The 25,224-nt window shown below is 39.1% G+C and overlaps 1 protein-coding gene across 1 annotated transcript in view; it reads left to right on the top strand.

Moving 5' to 3' along the window:
• atg7 (ATG7 autophagy related 7 homolog (S. cerevisiae)) overlaps nt 1-25,224 on the top strand; it is an 84,048-nt gene that overhangs the window by 51,968 nt on the left and 6,856 nt on the right. The window contains exons 18-19 of the mRNA XM_057362483.1: nt 1,438-1,518; nt 8,237-8,359. Of these exons, the coding sequence (XP_057218466.1) occupies nt 1,438-1,518; nt 8,237-8,359 (204 nt within the window). The remainder of the gene's footprint in view (nt 1-1,437; nt 1,519-8,236; nt 8,360-25,224) is intronic.

The following is a 25,224-nucleotide window of genomic DNA, read 5'->3' as shown; positions in this document are numbered from 1 at the left end:
TTGTGTTGAGACTACATAAATATTTTTTGTAGATATAACTACCTTGGCAGTTGATCTGTAGTTCCCAGCATGCTTTGTATCAAGTGTTGTTCAGTAGAAAGAAAGACTTATTCACCAGTCTCTTCTCACGTGACCATCTATGTTGTAAAACAACATTATATTTCAATATGAAAGTAAGTGAACCGTGAAGTTTGAGGTAGACACATGTTTTTGTTCAAAATATATATTTTTTTGTTTTCTTTGATGTTTACTTCATATTTTAACAAATAGTAAATGTATTTATTGGGTAGAATTTACTTTATTCTGGTTAGTAAGTTGTACTTGAATTATAGCAGCACATTTTACTTAAAAAACATTCGTGCAAATTGTTACGAGGATTTTATGAAGTAAATTCTACAAGTTATATTTTTCAGTGTGTGCGCATATGCTTTTGTTTTCCTGATAGTAGAACTGTTATTGCTCTCACACTTAAGGATCGATTCAAAACTCATTAAGATATTAATAAAATGACATATGACGACTTCCTAAATATAAACTGCATTAGGAGATTAATGCAGTTATTAATCTCATATTTGGAGGATTCGACGTTGTGAACGTTGAACTCTACATCAAAGTGTCTTGAGCTCCGGCACGTGGATTCACAGATGTCACGTAATGCATCAGTCGCCTGTAAATTCCTCATAATCTTCATGCAGAAGCCTCAGCTCCTCTTAATCCTTTCCCTTGGGCTCTTTCTTTAATTTCCTTTCAATTAAGATCAGCTGCCAAACACGAGCGCAGAAGCTTGTGGATCATGCTGGGCGAGAGATAAAGGCCAGACGTGACTGTAATACCACCACAGTATAATTGAACACAGAGCTCTCTGCATTGACGTCACGGGCCGGAGATTTGCAGCACACCTCCATAAGTGCTTCATACAGCTTTGTTTTTTTTATGTCGTTCACAATGAACCTCATGATGACATCTGGCTGTATTTTGGTTTAAAAACAAGAATTTATGTTTTGGATAGGAGTGCGTTGTAATAGAGTCATGTTGGGGCACAATGTTCAGTTTCTATAAAACCAACATAATGTAGGACTGCAAATACTGCCTAATGATTTAAACTGTGTTAGGATTTAATATTACGATTGTGTTGTTATTGTGTCGGAGAAATAACATTTATTCATAATAGTAAAATAAAAAATGTTAAAAATAGATCAATAGTATGTGTGTATTATTCACCAAAAACCGATCAATTAAAGTATATATTTAAAAATATGGATCAGCAAAGATATGATCTTTTTTTGAATATTTTTCAACATTGTCATTTCAAGTTGAAAGGGGGTGCGCAGTCTGTACTCTCACACCAGGTGGCAGTATAGATTGATGAAGATTTCTGATCGTCTTCTAATGTAGCTTAATCATTGTAATAATAACAAAAATCTGTTTTCTTTCCAGATTCGAGGATTCCTGGCGAGATTTGACAATGTCCTCCCTGCAAGTTTGGCCTTTGACAAATGCACCGCATGCTCACTGATAGTAAGTCACCTTTTTAGTTTTTGAATAGACTAGAACTGTTATGCTACTGTTTAAAATTGTATTACCTTGTAAACCTAAAGGATATATCCTATTGTAAATAATATTCAGCAAGTAATCAAATTGATGTAAGTGAAGGACAACATGAAGAATCATTTGGTTTTAATATCATTCTTTTGCCGTGTGAAATTTAATGCCTGTGAGTGAGTGTTGTTGATGTCACAGACGTCTGTGAGATATTCTGGTTGAACTGAAGCGTTTTATCCCCGGAGACCTGAGCTTGCATCTCATACGTCACCACAGCTCAATCTCTTGTGCATGTGTGGATATAGCACTTTTTTAACTCGCTCTTTCTTTTTTAGTGGTTCAGTAGCCACTCCTTTCCGTCCCTCCCTCACACACACACACACGCACACACGCACACACACATAAGTGAATACAACGAGTGTAAAAGCTCCGAGTAAAAAGTTTGAAGTGTTCCCTTCCCCCTCTTCTGCAAGTGATTACTACTCTCTCTCTCTCTCTCTCTCTCTCTCTCTCTCTCCCTGTCTTTCTTCCTGCTGTAAACACATTAAAGGCTCATCAAATGTTTCAGATCTTTGCGCTTTGATGCGAGACATTTAGGAAACTGTGTGAGGTATTACATATGCCTGTTTTCCTGTCTAAAGGAATAGTTTACATAAAAGTTTGATTTGTACTGATTGTTTTTAAGATTCTCGTGGCAGCAAGTTTCCGTACTCGCCAGTTTGTAGTGATTATGATAAAAAACAAACACAAGCAAAAAATCATAAACGTAATCCATATGTAGTCTGTGCATTATTGATCACGTCTTATGAAGTCTTTATACAGTGAACAGTCCAAAATGTTAGTGATTTTTAACCCCTACTACAATTCTCAAACTTCCTTCTCCATTCCGCTCGTTTGATCTTACACGCAGTGTTCGGGTGGGACACACGGCGAATGAGTTTCTCGTTGAACAGTGAATTGGGTTGAAATGGAAGACTATGGGATACTTCAGGCTACGTTTTAAAGCTTGACAGATAAAGATCTGTCACTTGGCTGGTGTTCTGGTAAAAAGCCCAAACCATTTACTTAAGAAAAAAATATGTAAAGACCTACATGGACATTTGTCATTTGAAGGTTCTGTTTACTTTGATGTAATATAGTTAAACCGCATTATAAAGCAGTTGCAGATGCATTTATTATATGCGGTCATGGTGACTGGTAGATGACAATGTGAGCGTTGTCTTTTGTCTTTCTGTGGTAAGAAAGACACACAACGCCGCAGGTTCCAGGGAATCCTATCAGCGCCAGCGAAACTGTTCCTGAGAAAGTTCAGAGGAAACTCCGTCCAGCAGCCTCGAATAACCTCATTCAACACTTTGAGCCGCATTGTCTACAAACAAATGTTTGCAAAAACATCGCCAGAGGTGTTTGGTAAACACTGCCAATTTTTATTTATTTGGTTGCTATTTGTTTCAAATGGGAGTTTAGATGATGGAAAACACATGTCGGGAGTCCGCCTGTGTGGCGGAATGACGAAAAAAAGGTCACGATCATGTGATCAGTGATAATGTTTAAGACACACCTTCAAGTTCCCAGAAACACTTTATTGGCGTGTACCTAACGTGTAGTTTTAAAACGAATGCTTTGCTTATTGTAGAGGTCTTGAATCGGCACAGACGAATGGAAAGTGTGATGAGTGATTTAGTTGTGATGTGCGTCGAGTCGTAGTGACGCTAGCGTAGCTGACACATGATGTTAATCACAGATTGCCGTGTGGAACGCTGGGATCTCTGATCTGGCCTCCATCCACCAGATGCGTATTGGTGATGTTGGCCTCCGTCAGCTGTGTACGACCACAAAACCATGGAAACAAAACACTTGAGCCATCGGCAGACAAACGCTTTTAAATTTTGCGACTTTGTTTCCTCTCTACACAGACGACAGGCCAAAATAATGTCTCTTTGAAACGAAAGACTTGAGCATGTGATGCATCTTGCATCCCCATGCTTTGAAACCCAAGTTCAGGGATAAAGACGCTTAAGACCCCAGATTTAAAACTCAAAAGGTCATCAACAAGTTTATAAAATCTTTCTAAAATAAACCTTTATCACTACTTGTATTAAAGGGATAGTTCACCCAAAAATGAATCATTTTCTCACCCTCTTGTCATTTCAAACCTGTTGGACTTTCTTTCTTCCGCAGAACACAAAAGAAGATATTTTGAAGAATGTTGATAACCGAACAGAGGTGGCAGCCATTGGCTTCTATTGTACGGACACAAAACCAGTGCAAGTGAATGGCTGCCACCGCTGTTCGGTCAACAACATTCTTCAAAATATCTTCTTCTGTGTTCTGCGGAAGAAATTCATTTTTGAGGGAACTATCGCTTCAATAGCATTTCAAAATATGAAAAGCATTTTAGTATGGCAAAAATGTAATCATAAAATTAAAAGGTAATTGTAAAGCCTTATATATTTAGATAAATATATATCATGCATGCAATATTAATATGAAATATAGCTATCATGCATTATAACATTACATAATGCTTCAAAAGATTTCTGTTAATGGGAAAGCTATATAGTTGGAGTTCTCTGTTGTCATTTATATTACAGTATGTGATCTGTAATGTTTGTTAATAATAAAGATGAAAGACAAAAGAAAAGTCCAGAACTGTGTCTAAGAGAAATGGGCTGCTGTACACTCCAGTGACAGAGAAAAAGTAATATGAAGAAAGCAACTTATAAAACAGAAGGGGCTTTGTACTGCCCGTGTTTGGCCCCTCGTATATAAATCAGAGGACAACATATCCATCTGCACTTCAGATATCACAAAAACAATTTCCTAAATGGATACTCAAGGTCTTTTACAAGAGCCGTATATTTAACCAGCTTTTCTGTGTAATGTTCCATATAGCTGGGTATTAAACTGCAAACCTTTTTTTAGCCAGCTCTGACCTCACATGAGGAACGGCAGACACGGCGGCTGCACTTGGCGTTAAACCCATCTGAGGTTTTTATCTGCGTGGAGCGAGAACTTCCACCATCTCGAACAATTACAGGGGAAGCTGGGAGGAGTCGCTTTGAGAGCGGGGCTGTATGCAAACCAGATGTGCTGTTCACCCTCCAAAACTCACTCACGCACACGCGCGCACACACACACACACACACACACACACACACACACACTGCGTCAATGGTTTAATGGGCTTCATAAGTCAAAGCCTCAGAGTCGAGGAGGTCCACTCCTGGAAAAAAGAATCAAGTTTAGTTGCTCTTGACTCATGAAAGTGCACAGTCACAATCTGTTTTACATATAATATGAGCTTAAGATAAAGATGCTTTCAGTTTGTTGGTATACAAGCTTTCCTCGTCTGTTGATATTGATCTGACTTTAAAGTTAAGGGTACAGTTCACCCAAAAATGAACATTCTATCATCATTTACTCACCCTCAAGTTGTTCCAAGCCTGTATACATGTCTTTGTAAAAGAAGATATTTGGAAGAATGTCAGTAAGCAAACAGACCTCATCCCCGCATTTACTGCCATGATAGGGAAAATATATACTATGGGAGTCAATGGGGGATGAGATCTGTTTGGTCACTGACATTCTTACAAATATCTTCTTTTGTGTTCAGCAGTACAAAGACATGTATACAGGTTTGGAACAACCTGAGGGTGAAAAATCTTTTGGGAGAACTGTTCCTATGACTCCAGATGTAAGATTACAGTCATGGCGTGTGCTTTACAGTCAAGCCATTTTCTGAGCAGAGTCAGTAATGTCTCTGGGTTAGTGTTTGTACTAAAAGAAAGATTTAGTCATTTACATATCATGTGCAATTTTCACCTGCTCTTTGACCAATAGAAGGAAAGATAATGTGTTTACAGTAATATTTTTGATGTAAAATGATTTCTTTGTATTTCGAACAATACTTCAAGTACTAAAGATCATTTTTGAACACTGTGGTCCCATCAAAATATTAGTGTTTGTAAGTATTCTGACCAGCCCGGCACATCATTTTGTAGGTCTCAATTTAAACACGTTTTTTAGAGCGATAGACCAGCTATGAGCAAAGTGACACGTCTCTGACAAACACTCCACCAGCATCTAATGCGTAGGTTGCCATGGTGATGAACAATGATAAAAAAGAGCTTGATCACACTAAGCTGAAACTTATCAGGGTAACCTGATAATTATGTAAATGTGGGTGGTCAAAGGTTAATGAGCTCAGGGTTTTAATGTCATACCCATGGCAACTAGACATATTATATAGAGTGAGTTTATACTTGCTCACTTCATGTGTTTTTAGCTAAGCCGTTAGGTATACACATTTGATTTACACCGAACTCTACATACACTGCCTGTCCAAAAAAAAGTGACCACGTGGATATAACTAAGCAAATAGGTAAGAGCATCCCATTGGATTGGACGTCTAGGTTCAGCAATGTTCTGTGCCCAAAGAATGAGGTCAGCTGACTACCTGAATATACTGAATGACCAGGTTATTCCATTGAGTTTTTTCTTCCCTGATGGCACGGGCATGTTCCAAGATGACCATGCCAGGATTCATCAGCCTCAAATTGTGAATCATTTTCACACATGGATTGGCCACCACAGAGTCCAGACCTTAACCCCATTGAGAATGTTTGGGATGTGCTGGAGAAGACTTTATGCAGCGGTCCGACTCTCCCATCATCAATACAAGATCTTGGCGAAAAATGAATGCAACTCTGGATGGGAAAAAATTGACATTCTGGACATTGCAGAAGCTTATCAAAACCATGCCACAGCAAATGCGTGCCGTAATCACAGCTAAGGGCAGTCCAACAAAATATTAGAGTGTGTGGCTTTTTTTTGGACGGGCAGTGTACTACGGTGCAGTGTATTCTATACAGTCCATACAACACAAGTGCAATATACTGTATACAGCCGTGGAAAAAATGAAGAGCTAAATAAATAAATATAAATATTTTATTTGAAAATGGGGAGAAATATTATTATAAGTTCACAGAATTAAAAAAGATATCATTTTACCTAAACACATACCTATAAACGGTAAATTCCGAAAAACTGAAAATTAAAATGGTCTCTTTATTTTTTTCCACGGCTGTATATACGCTATGTGCTTGTGTGCAAGACATGCCGTATACAGTGTATGTTATAGCACATATATAACATGATGATGCTGTATATAGTGTACTGTATATATACACCAAAAATGTGCTACGTGGAATATGTGCTATATACACACTATGTGCTATACGTTATATGATCTATGGCTGCTGTATATGCTATATTATGTACACTATATGCTATAAGCAATTCAAGTTATACAGCGTTTGCTATGCAATATACACTATATGCTATAAGCAGTGTAAGTTATATACAGTATATACACTGTATGTTATATGCAATATACAGTATATGCTAAACACTATATGCTATATGTAACAATGCAACAATGTCACTGTTAAAAGTTTCGGAGAGTTTCTGTTTTGTGTGTAAACGTTTACGTACAAAAACTTTTTTGTAAATCAAGTTTGTATCAATTTATTAGTTTGTGTTCCCTGGACACATACCCATGGTCTACCAGTTGGGCTATAAGAAGAACCCTCAGTTTTAAAGCATCAAAAATAGCAGGTTATATGAGATGCGCTCTTGTAGATCATTTAAGTATCACAGAACCGTCCGAGTTCATTGAGTTTGGACAGTAGAGTTCTGGTGTGCTCTATTTTTCACCGTACCCCCTCCGTCGGTCAAGTCATCCATGTGTGCTACATTGAAAGCAGACGTCAGTGTACCCTGCAGCTCAACACTGCCGCCCATTCATCAGCCCCCGGCAGAAACTCAATCTCTTCTGAGAATCAGCTCTGTGAAAGGAGCCAGTGTGATTGTGGAGGGCTGTCTGTCGATGAGATGCTGCTCGAGAGCTCTCAGCCCAACGGACAGTGGTGCCAGATGTCTGCCTCTGCTGCCCGGCCTCCTTTTGTGCACGGGGACCAGTGCCATGTTATGGCAGTTTGAGATTGCGTTATCGCTGCGTTTGGATGTGTACTGGTCAAGAAGCCAACCTGTATAAACAGATAAGGGCTTCTCAGATATCAAATGTGTACGATTTTCAAGTTTCTGTGTGAACTTATATGAGCAATATGCACTTTGTTTAATGTCACGCATGTAAGTTGTTACAGTATAGGACCTCATAACATAAGCCTAAACCAGGGGTTCTCAACCTTTTTGACTCCAAGGCCCCCCTCACTGTGTTCAACAATATTCAAAGGCCCCCCTCCCATTCACAAAACCATAATTTCAACCCAATCAAATATTTGAGTGCTTAACATGAACTGGAAAAAGGTTTATTAATTATAAAAATGGCCAAATAATAATCAACATCTTGCTCATTTTGTCTCATTTTAAAATATTGGTCATCTTGAGGCCCCCTTGGAAGTCAGCTGGGCCCCCCCGTTGAGAACCTCTGGCCTAAACTACAACCAGACCTTTTAAAAAGCAGACTAATACCAGAGTCTCCACCACCCAGACCGATAACAGACTCCCTAAAGACTCCTGTAAGTCCCAGTTTAACTGGGTCTTGAAAATTCTCAACACCAAGACCACAAGGTCAAGATTCCAGTGAGCTCTGGCTTACACATCAGAGTCGTTGTTGTTACAAATAGAAAAACTCCCATGAATCATGAGTGAATTTGCTTTTTTTTGACAGGTTCTTGACCATTATGAGAGGGAGGGGTTCCAGTTCCTAGCAAATGTCTTTAACTCATCCCATTCATTCCTGGAGGATCTGACTGGTTTGACGTTACTCCATCAGGAGACACAGGCAGCTGAGGTTAGACTGTTCATCTTACATTTACATTTACATTTATTCATTTGGCAGACGCTTTTATCCAAAGCGACTTGCATTGCATTATACAATACATTTGTTTCTAAGTATTTATCTTGTGTCTCTGTTTCACATCAGTACACAAACAAGCAGGAGGCCAAACCTATTCCCGTAGCCTATATCCTGTGGTATCTTAATGTTTTATTGTTATATTCATTGATTGCAAATATAGGTTTTGTTTCTTTCAGTAGTTTTTGTCATGCACATGATATTCTGTAACAGCCCTATCCGGACTACAGAGATCAACCTGAATCTCATTGAAATCCGTAAAATGAACGTCTGATATCCTGCGCTTCTAATTCCTCACGTCTTTCACAAAACCTGATCCTTTTCTGAAGCTTTTTTGCTTCCCTTTACAGAAACAACAAAATAACCCACAATGCAGTTTTTCTTATTGCCGTTCCTGGCTCTTATCCCACACTTCTTGTTCTAGAGAACCAGATCACATTTACCCAAAATATCTTAGCACGCGGCTGATCCAGGATCAGCTTTTCTTCAGCTTGCACAGATATCTGTCACTTGAACCCAAAAAGCAAGCCTTACCCCGGAACAGCATTTCGCATCTGGGAACGGTCCCGCAGGGGGACGCTCCAGTTCTCCAGTGACAAACGAGGCCAGTATGAAGAACGAAACTGTGGGAAAGTCCCACATCAGCAGTCCGCTCCTCTCCAGAGCGGTTTCCAGCGCAAACGCGGTCCAAGCCAAAATGAGAGGATGTGTGCTCTTGCATTTGCCCGCGCGTATTGACTCCGAGGCCCTCGCATTCGTTTTATTTGGATCTGTCAGGCACTTTTTATTCCCAGGCTGCCGTTGTGTATTTTTAAACTCGAACGTGTTCCCGCTTCCTCCGGCTCGATGTCAAGCTGTGAAATGAATGGAAATGTACCACTTTTAGCTTGGAAAGACACATTACCTGTGAACCGCTTGACTCTGTTAACATGGCTGGCGTATTGCTCAGGCTGGGTTTTGACGTTGTTCGAAAGTCTTGTGTGTCATTGCATCATAATGCGGTCTTGTTCCCGTCACTGTTGTGAAACTTACATATGAAAAATATTCTGTCGTGAAAATGTCTGGAAGAAAGCATCTTTGAACATAATGTTTAAAATAAGATCGACATTTCAGGCCTGCACACAGTATGAGACATTTCTCAAAATATCTTCTTTTGTGTTCCACAGAAGAAAGAATCGTATAGAGGTTTACAACCACATGAGGTTGACTAAACGGTCACAGAATTTTTATTCTTATTGGTAAACTGTCCCTTTAAGAGCATTTTATTCCTCCACTACTTCACCCAAAACTGAAAATTCTGTCTTCATTCACTCGCTTTCAAGTTGTTCCAAATGTGTATACATTTGTTCTGATGAACATGGAGAAATGGTCATATTTGGACACTTTGAGTTAGACAGGCTCTCTTTATGTGTAAGGCGTGGGTAGGGAAGCGGCTTTGGGGGTCTTATTTACCATCACCCACTCGTTCGATGGGGGAATGTGTGCTGAGGTCCGTGGGTCGGACTGAGCATGTGCATGTGCATGTGGATGATATGAAGGAAACCATAATTTAACTCGCTGGACAGGGAGTGAGTTGCAGCCTACACGTGGCTTTCTCATTTTAGGCCCTGTGTGGTTTGTCTGTAGGGCGGAATGGGACACTGGCCTGAAGAGTGTGCGATAACTTAGACTATTCTTATAAGTTAAGTTAAGTAGAACATATTATAGAATGTGTTCTGGTCACTACTGAAGGAGTTTTTGTTGTTGTTCTTTTAAATCATGCTTGAAGAATGAAAGAATCCCCCATAAATGGAATAAATGCTTTTGGTTATAATTCAGGTGTTGGATTGATGTTTTAAGTTGTTAACCCAATTGAAGTCCTGGGAAAGGCCAGCCGAGCATCCGAGTCAGATCTCTGAGAGTGATGCTGTTTGTTTAATAGGAGTGTTATCAGTTTAGTCCTGCCTCAGGGAGTAAGATCTTAGCTGGATAATATACTTATTTTGCCTGCGATCCCATAGGAATAACTGTGATCCGCTCTTATCGACACAAAAAGTGTCTTCATATTCTTTCATAATAATGTAATAATTTGCTCATAAATAATAAGTCATTTTTCAACTGGGCGACTTAAGTTTCAGCCAATGGGTGTCAACAAGTGACTGCAAACTCACTCACGAAATCAAATTCTAGCGTTTTATATGATTGGTTAGACGGTTTTTGACAGTACTGAATAAAGAAGAGCTATGGATCACAGCTGTGCTGAAATTCAATACACGGTGGTTGTCAAATAACTTGTTTTATAAACGTAACTTATAATCAGGTACCTTAAAGGGGTCATATGACACGGCTAAAAGGAATATTATCGTTTGTTTTAGATGTAATTCAATGTGTATACACGATTTAAGGTTCAAAAGCGCTGTATTTTCCACATACCGTGCATGTTTGTATCTCCTCTTAGCCCCGCCTCTCTGAAACGCACAGATTTTTAACAAAGCTCATGGCTCTGAAAAGCGAGGTGTGCTACGATTGGCCAGTTAACCAGTGCGTAGTGATTGGTGGAATACTGCAAGCGTGTGAGGGAAATGTAACGCCTCTTACCATATTTGGAACATCAGGTTCCTCTTGAATTGTACTGACAGGTACGCCCACCTTACTTGCGTGTACATTTGGGCGGTCTTAGTCAACTCATACCACGAACTGACTTAGATTTGTGGGGGTGTGGTTACACGAGGCGTTTCAGGCAGGTCTGGGTGAGCGTTCGCTTTTAGATAAGAGTGCATCTTTTGTTCCGACACTTTCATTTTTGCAATTTTACGTGTCTAATACATGCATGGGCAACTTATAACACACCAAAGACACAGAAAAACTCGTATTTTCGCCATGTGACCCCTTTAAATTGAACACAAAAGTTGGCTAGTTATAGTTTGTATATTTATTTCCTCAGTATGAGGTGTGAGTGGAGGACTTGAGTTTCCACTCCCTAATGTCATGAACACAGAACAAGAGGCGTATGAAACATCTCAGTGCTGTTATTTTAAATATCAAATAGCAACATTACACGGCCAATCAAATTAGTAGAGCGGAAATGAGTGTGGTCTATATAAAAGTCTTAAAAGTTTAGATGTTTTCCAGCATGTTGATACGTCTGTTTCCCGTCAGTCCTCCCTTATGTTTGGTAAATGATGCCGTTATCTGCGGTTAGACATGTTAATGTTGGGCCCACTAAAGTTCTTCTAACACAACATAGACAATAAAGCTCTGTGTGCTCAAATTCATTCACATTCACTTCCCTTCCATCATCACCATAAGAAAGATGCCATTGTGTCACATCTCCTATGAAGTGATACAGTTCTTCTGTCGGCATTATGCTGCCCCACGTGAACTTGTCAAAAGCTCTCAATTCCAGGAAACATTGACTTCTTCACACGATTACATTGAGCTTTTGTTTGAAGCACACTTGTTTTTGTGTGTGTGTGTGTGTGGGGCGGTGTGTACCGGTTTGCGCTCTCGATATCATTTTAATTCAGTTGTTTATGGACTCACATGAGGATTGATGTCACGTCAGAGCTGTTGACAGATCCATTCATCATTGTAATCTAAAGAGAGCTGTTATTTTTATTTGAATGATTCTTTGTCTAGACACTTTTCTTCTGTTCCAGAAACCTAGTGAGCACAGGCCGCATCTCAAGACTCCAAACTCTAGGTGCGCTCCAGATGTGTAAAGATTGTGCGGGAAGGCCTTCCAAGATATCTTATTTGGAGAAGCCCAGCATTGTGTGCATTGCAATGAGCTAAGCAGAAAAAACAGCAGAGAAATACATCACATAATACATCTTGAATAATATACTGTATTTAAAGGAACAGTTCACCCAAAAATGAAAAGTCGGTCATCGTTTACTCACCCTCGAGGTGTTCCAAACCTGTAGCAATGTCTTGGTTCTGTTGAACACAAAGAAAACTATTTGGAAGAATGTTGGGATTTCTGGGGCACCATTGACTACCATAGTAGAAACAAGTATTGTATAATATTTTTTTCTGTTGAACGCAAAAGAAGATATTTTATGAAACGGTCCGTTCTGGTCCTTGATTCTGATTGGCTGAGCCGAGTTCTAAGGCGTTGTAAAATACCCTGATTTATAACGGCTGACCGCATTACAAAGCCTAAATATCACTTTATTTACTTTATTTTATGACACCTTGCCACTTCGCGTTGTGCCACGACGCCCTTAGCTGTTATAAAATGCTCTGTAACCCACTGTTTCTTTTGGGCTTATTGCTTTATTAAAGAATTTAGGAATACAAACAGTTCTAGGGCACCTTTGACTACAAAACACATTGTCCTACTATGGTAGTCAATGGGGCCCCAGAAATGTCTTTTGCTAACATTCATCCAAATATCCTAACAGGACAAAGAAACAGATTTGGAACAACTTGAGGTTGAGTAATTCATGGCATTTATTTTTGGGTGAATTATCCCTTTATATGAAGAGGAAAGTTTATACAATTTTACAAAGTTTGATTTCAGCTACAATAGATGACTGAATCTGTGGACTGTGTTTCTTGGATTGTAATGCATTGTACATAGATTGATGAATGAATGAGGCATCATTGTATGGATCTAGTGTATACTTTATTAGTAGCTTCTCTCAGCACCAGCTACATTTAACCTTCCTATGGGCCAACAAATCCACAGTCAGAAATCTGTTTAGTAGTTACACAACTGTGAAAAACTGAAACTTACACTTTTATCCGAGGTGATTTACAGATGAGAGAGCATTTAACATTTGATCAGTGAAGTGTAGTCTACACATGTTTACAAGTAGGCTCAGAGCTGAAACTAGGGAAGATGTATGTTGACATCCAGCCCTGTAACATATTTAGAATGAGCTCAAATAAAGTCTGTGTGCTGTTCTTGTAGACTGTAATTGAAGAAGAGAAGAGTTGGAAATAACTCTTTATTTTTAACATCATGCCTGAGCACTTCGATTCATTTCTGTGCAGTTGAATCTGTATTTGACTCATCGATCTGTCAAAATGTATAGTCTCATGACTGAAGTCAAATGCATCTCTAAACATCAGGACACAACCAAATTCACGTGGTCTCCAAACACTGCGAGCTGTGATTTATGAATGTTCCAGAGGACAGCACGTATAGCTGTCGATGCCGGATAAGCGTGTATGGATGGAGCGGTGTTCTGGGACAGAGGTTGGCTGGGAGAAAGTGTTCAGATCAATTCTCACGGGTCCTGATGGGCCAGAACCGATGCTGGCAGTGGATGACAGTGTCATAATCTTCTCTGGAGCTCTTTGGGGGCCACATCACAGGTCTTTATCTTCACCCGCTGGTTTAACCAACACATGGGAGAACAAGATAGGATCGTCCCCACGGTCGGCTTTTCCCACTGTTTTAAAGCTGGTTAGAGACAGAGTTGATGGTTTCAAACTATGACGTTTGATCGTTTTCTCCACCTAATGTGAATTAAAACGGCATAATGGCATAGTGTAGTGTTGTCTGCCCACATCGTATTTAAAATAAGGCATAGGCGTCACGGCTAACTAGCTGCTCATATACGTGTGAGAGTTGAATATGTGTGATTTAGTGCACGCTGTCATTAGTGGGGTTTGGTTACTGTTGCTCACACATGAGGGATTTAAACATGAAGTATTACACACTGCTCTTACCAGACACAAAGCAGCAAGTAAAACCGCACCATGACCAGATATTTGATGTTTAAAGGGGTCATATGTGACACGGGTAAAACGAATATTATGGTTTGTTTTAGATGTAATGCAATGTGTATACACGATTTAAGGTTCAAAAACGCTGTATTTTCCACATACCGTGCATGTTTGTATCTCCTGTTTGCCCCGCCTCTCTGAAACGCGTGGATTTTTTACAACGTTCATCGCTCTGAAAGTGAGGTGTGATATTATTGGCCAGTTAACCAGTGCGTAGTGATTGGTGGAATACTGCAAGCGTGTGATGGAAATGTAACGCCTCTTACCATATTTGGAACATCAGGTTCCAAAGCAGTTGTACTGACAGGTGATAAAATGTCATTGGTACTTTCCTTATCAATTCGAGTCTGAATTGAGCAGGATGTAAAGGATTGGTACGGTATTTAAAAAATATATTATGTTAAATAGTTAAAAACTATAGCTAACTATTTTACCTTTCATATACGACGTTATAAAGATTTGCCGTTAGTGATCAACCAGTGTTACGCCACATCTCGTCACGACTCAACAAAGACAATAAACCCCATTATAAACACGACATTTGTTGCCTCTAGTTGGAACATAATTACTGATTATTAGGACTTATGCTGTCTTTTTTCACATTGCGCGCGTGTCTGCATTTGCAGATCACGAAACAACATGCGCTACAAACACACGACAAACTCAACTCAGTCCGTAACAAAGTCTTTTACAATAAAATATACTTACAGGTTGCGAATCTAAAGCGCCAGCGAAGTTTTAATGGTTGGTATGGCCCCACTTTTTAACCAAAGCTTTCGTGCACAGCCGGCCTTGATCTCTCCCAGGTTCATGAAGCAATCATCTGTGAAATGCGCTGCACAAACTTGAACATTCGGATTGTACTTTTCTGGAACAGTGTTGTAAATAAAATGTAACCATTCGTTTTTAGTTGTCTCATCTTTTGGAAGGGCAAACAAAGAGGCTTTCTTTTCGCAACGAAACACACAGCGTCTCCACGACATGGCTGCGGCGGCGACGATACAATGAGATTTACAAGTACGCCCACCTTACTTGCGTATACATTAGGGCGGTCTTAGTCAACTCATACCACGAACTGACGTAGATTTGTGGGGGTGTGGCTACACGAGGCGTTTCAGGCAGGTCTGGGTGAGCATTCGCTTTTAGATAGAATGCATTTTTTGTTCCCACACTTTCATTTTTGCAATTTTACGTGTCTAATACATGCATGGGCAACTTATAACACACCAAAGACACAGAAAAACACGTATTCGCACCATATGACCCCTTTAATGTACTTTTTTTATTGAACAAGAAACAACGTACATCTTACAAAAAGTGTAGATTAACAACACAAAATACAAAAAATTTATAATATTAATAATAGAAGCTCCAAAGATGAAGTAGAAAAACACACTCAAATAAAAAGACATTCATAATATGCCAAATACAGACTCATAGTCATTTACAATAGATGTACCTTTTAGATTTTACACCATTTTTTAGAGTTCGTTAGAGAATACTTTGTATAAAGGTGGAGATTTAGACAGTCGACGTTTATGAATAAACTACTTGTTATTTAAGATAATAAAATTGACAAGATTGTCAATGTTTTTGTCTTTATGTTCATAATTACAAATTATTGCAAATCTAATGTTATCATTGAACCAAGTTTTGTAGTGTTTAATGTACTTTTATGTAGAGGGAGATTTGGCCGACGACATTTAAAGGAACAGTTCACCCAAAAATGAAAATTCTGTCATCATTTACTCACCCTCATGTCATTTCATACCTGTATAAATGACTTTGTTCTGATGAACACAGAGAGAGATATTTGGAAGAATGTTAGCAAGTTTCAATTCTGTGACATCATTGACTACCATAGTAGGAAAATTAAATGGTAGTCAAAGGCCTCCTAGAACTGTTTGTTTTCCTAAATTCTTCAGAATATCTCACTTTGTGTTCAACAGAACAAAAAAGATACAATATTTTTTCCTACTATGATAGTGGATGATGTCACAGAACTGAAAATTGCTAACATTCTTACAAATATCTTTCTCTGTGTTTAACAGAACAAAGAAAAACACATTTTTGTAAATATTTTATTTTATCTTTTCATGTGACAACGCTGAAGAAATGACACTTTGCTACAATGTAAAGTAGTGAGTGTACAGCTTGTATAACAGTGTAAATTTGCCGTCCACTCAAAATAACTCAACACGCAGCCATTAATGTCTAAACCGCTGGCAACAAAAGTGAGTACACCCCTAAGTGAAAATGTCCAAATAAAATATAAAAAAATAAAATATTTACAAAAATGTGAGGGGTGTGCTTCACTTCTGTGAGGTACTGTATATAGGTTTGAAACAACCTGAGGGTGAGTAAATGATGACGGAGCTTTCATTTTTGAGTGAACTATCCCTTTAAAGGTGGGCGGGGCTAACCTGCACAATTCTGCAGATTTGTTGTTGCGATGAACAAAAATGAGATTTGTCCGTTAGTCTATGTCAGGGGTCGGCAACAGGCGATAATATCTGGCCCGCGCCAGCAGCATTATTTTTATTATTTTGCCCGCAGCTGGTTCTGAAATAGATCTGTCATAATAATGTCTTTAGTGAAATTGCCTTCAAAATAAAAGTACGAGAACGTTTTTGCAGCAATGTTTTATTTTGAAATGAATTGAGAGCTTTTAATTTGAAAAGGTCTGAAAGATATTCTAAGGAGTCTGTCGATCGCTAGACACACTTCTAAAATAGCCGTCATGAAATATGGGGTATGAAAAAACTAACAGTGAAGCATTGAAACGTTTGCTTATAACGCGGGGCCTCAGCACCAGAGCATGTGAGCAAAGTGGAGCGAGTGCGTAGCGTAGCATTAACATTTCTTGCGAAGCGGAGAGCGCCTTTCTGAAGATTCAGCTCCGCTCGCTCAGCCCTCTTGGTGATTTACTTTTTTGCTGCTGGATTATTGTCCCATGTACACCGCATGAGCCTGAAGCCTGAATAATAGCGCAACGGCATGCGCGTCAACTACAAACGCCTCATCCATTTGCGGAGGTGCGCGGGCGACAAGAGGTTTAATACAGGCTCATTTCAGTTAAAAAAAAAACATTATAACATTTATATTTATTTCTCTTAAGAAGACGTTGTATCACTTACCCAATGTAACTGTTGCTTTTCTGAAATAAAACCTGAATAAACCTCGATGTCATATGCGGCCGAGGCTGTCGAATGTGATCTCCGGAGGACGCATGCAGCCTTCGAAGACGCAGCTACTTTGTCCAAGTTTCTAAAAGTACATTCTAAACTGCTGTTACGATTGAGGCTTGACGTTTTAAGACCGCATTTCCCCTTGTTTTGGTCTGTTTTTCTTTTGAGCCTATTTCTTTTATTAACCCCAGTAATAATAAAGGTGTTCGTAGTGCATTTCATCTTTTGTGCGTTTAGTTTGAATGTTGCACTATGGCAGCTGTTCACGGAAATAAAGTAACGGAAATCAAATATACTTTATCAGTTATTATACAGTTATTTTACCCCCAGGAGGCAAAAAAAATGCAGTTTAGTACAGGAGGAGTGTAAAAAATAGGCTTACGTTAAATAATTATATAACTATTATGTAATTATATAATAACTATATTTTTAAAAGTAGGCATTGTAGTTGCATTTTTCATCAATTAATTTCTTTAATTATCCTTTGACTATTTTCTGGCCCGCCATCTAGCGGCGAATTAGTGTTTTTGGCCCGATGCCAAACTTGCTTGCCAACCCCTGGTCTATGAGGTGCTTTGCTGACTAGTGTTGTAGTACTACTAGTCTCAAAACCATTTTTTGATGGTCTTGGTCTCGAATGCGTTTGCTTATTTTATCTCAAGACTGGTCTAAGCCAAAACAGAATTTGGTCAAAAGACATGTCGACTAATCTCACAATGCTTACACATGCTCAGCCAAACTCTCTTTTGAGAAACTCAAAGCAACTGAAGCCTTCAGAGCTTCATATTGTGTTCCAACCCCCCAAACAAAGATCCTAACCATGCAGAAGCTGTAAGAGTCTAGGATCACCTCTCATTCTGTGGTTAGCGTTTATTCTCTGGAACAAGAGGTTGTGTTTGATCTGGGGTAAGCTCCTCTCTGGTTTCAACTGATCTGCCTTGGTCTTTGAAACGCTTCCAGTCGTTCTCATTAAAAGATCTTTCTCTTAAATCCTAGCTTTAAGGAGGTCTGGAGTTTGTGTATGAGATCAAGCGCACTTCTCCTGACACTTATCATTAAACGGGGCAGGTTTCTACACGCACACGCCCTGTGTGTTGGCTTTCTGCTTTTTCACTTCTTATCAACACCTACAACTGTATGGTAACCCAATGGTCCGTGTTCTCAAAGATGCCGTTAGAAACTCCAGGTTTTTACTCGTACACCTGGCAAACTAACATGTGTGGACACATATCCCACATGTACGTGTTATGACCTGTTCTGAAAAAACACCTGCCTGACCTCCATCCACCGGTACATTCCCGCTCAGTTATTGCAACATAAGCAGGCGCTATACTGACCCAGATTTCCTAAACGGTCTTGGATTTTGTACTTTGTATCTTGTATTTATATTTAACAGGGAAACATTTAAAGCTGCAATCTGTAATTTTTTCCGCCCTATTGCCGTCTCTGTTTGAAGCATCAAATTGCAGGTTACTTATCCAAGTCAGATACTTTGTCTAACAAACATGTCATACACAACAACTTAAATCCTTTTTAGAACCTTATTATTGTGAATCCGATTTCTTTTTTAAACCCAACTAAAGTTATAACGCTTATTATATTTAAATGCAGTATTTGTACTCGTTGCATACCGTTTGTGTTATTATGTCCATATAATTGTCAATAATGTCAAATCGTAATCTTATTTTGAGAACTCACATTTTTGATTGGCAGATGTCGAAACGGGTGAATTTCATTATTTATTTGCGCGTAGATTGCATGCAAAGCAAAGATGCAAATTGACGCAAATTCGTACTGGTCGACGTGAATGACGCAAATTGGCCGACATTCGCCACATTCGCGTCTTCCGCACAAGTTGAAAAATTTCAATCCGAGCTGGAAAAAAGGCTCATTGATGCATGAAAGCACTCCCTGCCGTCCGATTTAGAGCGAGGAATGTGATGCTTTGCTTTTGGTGTGTGCACAGAATTATGGAGAAGAGACCTTTATTTAAAAAACAGACTTGGGTGGAATTTGGTTTAGTCATAACTGAACTAGTTGCTTTAGCCAAAACACGTATCTAAGCAGACAAAACAAGCAAAGGCATTATTCAGCCAAAACTAAAAAAAATGTCTCAGTGGTTTTGTGTTCATACAACAGGGGTGAATGTTCTTCTTTTGTGTTCTGCAGAAGAAAGAAAGTCATACAGACTTGGAGTGACGTGAGGGTGAATAAATAATGAATTTTCATTTTTGGGTGAACTGTCCCTTTAAGATCAGTTCTACATTTATGGTCCCATTAAGAAAACCCTCATAGACATCTTATTAGATTTCGAAACAGAGCTCCAAAATCTCAACAGTTTTTGTGTTTTAGTTGTTTTTGCTATAAAAACGTGTTAGAAATGCCCAAGGCAAAGTGTCTTTTTCTCTCTGCTGGGAAGTATACTGACTCCGGAAGGTGCCGAGACCCTAAATTTGCCTTTTCCTTGATATGTGGGACAGGAAATGTGTCACAGAGGGAGATACGGCCAGGATGGCGTGGAGTCAAGCTGGGGCCCAACATCCATCCTGAGCAACAACAAACCACAGCTGTAGCTCACTACGCCACCACACCCTAGAGAGGGCCGTGCTTTGTTTTGCTAGCTGGTATTTATGTGAATCTGCTCGGCTCCGTGAGTGCAGACAAAGAGGCCGAGAAAGACTTGATTCCTGCAACTCTCCCTTTAGTCCTTGTGAGTGTTACGATATTTACTTTCCGTAGTTTCTTCTGTAGTGCAGTCGGGTCGCTCCAGCACGACCGTCTTTGGTGCGTGTTGTAAATATGCGGTTGAGCTTCCACAAAGACCCGTGAAGTTTCTCTTTTACTAGAAGCAAGTTTTTATAATGTGTGTGTTGTTTATGGCTGTGTGTTGGGGGAGAGAGAGAGTGAGTCATTCTCATGAGGGAGTGCACTGAGTGAAATGAGTTTTGGAGTTCGGGGAGGGGAGGGCGACCCGCCTCCTGACAGCAGGGGGAGGAGTTTCAGATGTTAACAGATCAGGGGACTGCGGAGATGTGAAGGGGAAAACCCAGGCCGTCTACTCCAAACAGTTTGCGAAATTTCCCCTTCCACGTAGGCCTGTGGGCCCCTGGTGACTGCCTGTGAAGACTGTAACCTCTCGTCCCATCTGGTATTTCTAGTCAATCTCTGGTCATCTACAAGCTGGCGAAGATAAGTGCTCGGCAGTAAAATGAATCATTTTGATGTGATACAGAGGTCACTCGCCATCGATATCGTAGAAATCGTGTCTTATTACTCTTTGGAAGTAATGAAGGGACTCGAGCTTCCGAGAGAAACTTCAGATTATAAAACGAATACTGACGTCCCTCGATGCTGTCAGTAGGTTTGGTTGGAGATATTAGTATCACCTGAAATGTAATTACATTTGATTTTCACGTCTACTAAAGCATCATTTTGATATGGGAATGAGTTATGTATTGTATTGCTTTTTCTGCTGAAATTGTCATTACCGTAACGCGGCCCGATGCATTATATTTTGTAATTGAGTGGAATTAAAATATTCTGAAAAAACAATGGGATGTTTTAAGAGATGTTCTCAAACGACAAAAAATAACTGACAGAGTGTTCATAATAAAAATGAAGAGATAGAGGAAGAAAGAAGTGTCCATGACTAATATTCTCATCCTCCGTAACATGTAGAAAAGTCTGTTTAAACACATTAAGTTTGATTTTATGTGAAGAAACACATCTGCCAGTAGCTTTCTAATGGTTTACAGATTACTTTCGTTTGTTCTAGTTAAGAGCTGAATATTCTCTTGTCACGCTGTGTACACCACTTTTTACATTCTCATCACCGATACAGATAATTCCAATTCAAACAATCTCTTTTTTATTAAAAATGACTTCATGTCTTATTAGGCCTACGAATGATTAATAAAAACTTGCTGAGAATTTTTTAGCAAAACATGCTATGGGATCATTGACCGTTTGAAAGGGTTACGGTAATGAGAATTTTAAGGCCTTTTTTTGTGAAAAAATGTCAAAGTTGTGTTAAACTGTCTGTCAGTATAAGTTTTAAAATGAATGCTTTAAAACAAGTCACACCTTGATTTAATGAATTGAAAGGAAATTTGTTGATGCAAGTGTTTTCATGTAAATTACGTTTGACATCTTGAAACCAAGATGTTGTCAGAATCACCCCAGCGTAGCCTTGGCTAAAAAAGAAAAACAAATCTTCTACCATTTTCATGGATCATGCCAGATATCTTGTTTACCTGAATGCTTGATAGAAAACCCATCTGGTGAGGCGAGTGTTGTTGAGGCGGTGTTGTTTGTTGGTTTGCAAGAACTGACAAAATGACCTCTGGGAGTCCGTTTGCTTTGCTTTGCTCTGTGTCTCATCTGTCCTGGTTATGTGGGCTCTGAAACACTGACGGATTCTTATCTAAGCTCTGCGTGTTCCTTCCTGGGTCACTTCATCCCCAACTGAGCCAATGGATATGCTGACACAGTCATTCCTGGATTTGTTCCTCTACTTCCATCTTGGCATGAACAAATACGGCCTCATCTATCAAAAGATCTCTCACCGTAACTCAAAGCTGACCTCCCGTGACAACTTTGATGTAGTTTTCCCAAATGTTTGTTGTTATTAGATGTATTTCTCTCAGCTTATAGACGTTATCAGACAGCTGGTTGACCTTTGTGAAGAGACTCATGTTGAAGGTCTTATATGAGCTGTAGCTAAACAAGCAATGATGTCACATGCTTGTGTATACAACTTTTTTTGTCCAAAAATTCAATCATTCAATCTAGTTATTAAACTCATAAGCAGGATGAAACATCACATGTAAGAGTCTTGTATTTTAATCAACTTATTATATTTGTTTGGCCGTAATGGCTCACTTAATATTTAAAGCTGTAATCCATAACTTTGAAATTATAGCCAAATTATAATAAATAAATAATGATCATATATATAATATTAATAATTACTTTCATACAACACAACCAAGAAAATTAAAAGAAATCCCAATTCTGGGACGGATCTCTCTCTCCGCATTGAACATATAACAAAAGACATACATTAAGTACAAACATGAGATTAAAATTAAACTAAGGTGCTGAGTAAGGCATAAATATAGAATGCAATATAAAATAGAGTATATGTAAGTAAACAAATGAAATATGGAAATAAAATCTCAATATCAAAAGTAGATTTCAGGCAGAAACATGAGAATGTAATAAAGTCAAGAGTGTAGATGTGCATTGATTGTAGCAGATGAAGGCAGTAGTTCGTGCAGCTGATAGATGAATGAAGCAGCAGCTGATGTGTGTCTCTTCTCCCCCAGTAACATCTGCATTCGCTCTGTTTCTGAACACCTATCAAACTCTGGCATGACCTTTGACATTTTGTGAAAGTGTTTCTCTCTCACATCTTTAAATTGATCACAATGAAGGAGAAAGTGTGTCTCCACCTCACCAGTGTCACAGTGGGCACAGACTCGTTCTTCCTTTGGAAGCCATGTTTGTCTGTGTCTGCCTCTCTCTATGGCCAGACTGTGATCACTGAGTCTGTATTTGGTCAGGATCCGTCTCTGTTTCACATCTCCAACAGTGTAGAGATAATCTGCCAGATTGTATTTTCTGTTTAGGGTCCGATAGCATTCTAGTTTACTTTGGGTTTTACTTTCCTTTTCCCAATGATCTAAATATGACTTTTTACTTTCTTTGATCATTTGGTTTATTCTGATTTGGTTCTGTTCGGTTGTGCCGGTCGGAAGTTTCAGAGCCAGCTGGCAGAAGGGACTGGCTTTAGGTCTCAGCTCTTGGGTTTTAAGTGCTTCATATTGAAGTGTGTTAAGAGGACTTGAGTTAAGGAGTGTCCAGAATTTGAGAGAATGTTTTTGGATGTGTATTATCAGGGGGTATCTGCCTAATTCAGCCCTGCATGCATTATTTGGTGTTCTTCTCTGAACTCTTAAAATGTTTTTACAGAATTCAGCATGCAGGGATTCTATGGGGTGTTTATCCCATTTGGAGTAATCTGTCAGACACTGTGGAGCCCAAACCCCGCAGCCATATAGAGCTATAGGCATAATCACACTATCAAAGATTTGACACCAGACTGGAACTGGAATATCTGTTTGGGTGAATCTGCCTTTGATGGTGTAAAACGCACGTCTAGCTTTCTCTTTCAGTGCATTCACTGCAAGACCAAAACCTCCTGACGCGCTGATTTTTAGGCCGAGATAATCGTAGTGTAACGTGTGTTCTATTGTAGTGTTTCCCAGAGTGAATGTGTATCTGTTATCCTGTAATCCGTCTTTTTTCTGGAAAATCATCATTGTAGTTTAGTTCAGATTGACTGTCAGGGCCCAGTTTTGACAGTATTTCTCCAGCAGGTGTAGGTGTTGCTGTAGACCTTCGGCGGTGTCTGACAGCAGCACCAGATCATCAGCATACAGAAGACATTTCACCTCGGAGTTGAGACCGGCTGTTGCAGATTGTTCCAGTAACACGGCTAACTCATTGATATAGAAGTTAAACAGAGTTGGACTCAAGTTGCATCCCTGTCTTACCCCGCGCCCCTGAGAAAAAAATTCTGTTCTTTTATCGCCAATTTTAACCACGCATTTGTTTTCTGTGTACATAGATTTAATGATGTCATAAGCTTTTCCACCTATGCCTGATTGTAGAATTTTATAATATAGGCCGTCATGCCATATTGAATCAAATGCTTTTTTTAAATCAACAAAACATGCATATATTTTTCCTTTGTTTTTTATGATGGACGTGCTCATTGACTAATGCCTGTAGATGTGGTCGGTGGTGCGGTGGTTTGGTAGAAATCCGATCTGACTTTTACTGAAGACATTGTGTTTGGTAAGGAAAGCTTGAATTGGAGTATTCAGGATACCACAGAAAGTCTTCCCCAGGTTACTGTTCACACAAATGCCTCGGTAGTTATTGGGGTCAAATTGATCTCCGCTTTTGTACAGTGGCTGTATTAAGCCTTTATTCCAGGATTCAGGAAAGTGTCCAGATTGTAATATCAGATGAAATAGTTTTAGGAGAGCCTCCTGCATCACTGTAGGACTGTGCTTTAACATTTCTGTTCTGATGTTGTCTAAACCACATGCCTTCCTGGGTTTGAGTTTGTTTGTTTAGTCAGACTAATCGGATAGTCTAGAGGATTTTGGTTGTTTTTGATTGTCAATTCTAACCGGTTTAGTTTGTTTTGTAGGGTTTTCTGATCAGGTGTAAGACTATCGGAGGAGATTTCTCTGAACAGGTTTTTAAAGTAGTCTTTCCATAGTTCTCCATTTTGTATGGCTACTGTGTATCCTGGTGTTGTTGTTTATTTAGACTATTCCATTTTTCCCAGAATCGATTATTATTAATAGAGTCTTGGATTTCATTGAGAGTATGGTTAAGGTAATGTTGTTTTTTATACTGGATTGTATTTTTGTAGTCCCTAAGTGCTTCACAATAGTTTTGTCTGATTTCTGGTTTGTGTGGCGCTCTGTGTATTAGGTTGGAGAGCTGTCGGAGTTGTTTTCTTTTCATTTTACATTCTTTGTCAAACCAGATTTCATCACCAGATTTTAGTTTAGTTTTCTTGTTTTTATATAGTAGGTAAGCTTTAATTATACACCTATCATAAATAAGATTTATTTGATGTACAGCAGTATTTATGTCAGTTTTGCTCGTCGTAAACTGTGTTATTTGAAATCTATTAATTTGGTTGGAGATCTCTATTGAGCTAATGGCACTAATAAATTCAGATTCACATTTTGGTGACCATTTAAGTGTTGGGTTCAGTTTGATCAGATTGCTGGGTTTTGAGGTTGTTGAATTTTCTTTAGGAAACTGGACTGTTGTGCTTTTTCTCTCTCTCTCTCTCTCTCTCTCCCCCTC

This window comes from Triplophysa rosa, linkage group LG20, assembly GCF_024868665.1.
Source record: "Triplophysa rosa linkage group LG20, Trosa_1v2, whole genome shotgun sequence".
NCBI classification, from domain to species: domain Eukaryota; kingdom Metazoa; phylum Chordata; class Actinopteri; order Cypriniformes; family Nemacheilidae; genus Triplophysa; species Triplophysa rosa.
This window is presented reverse-complemented; position numbering and strand designations above follow the sequence as displayed.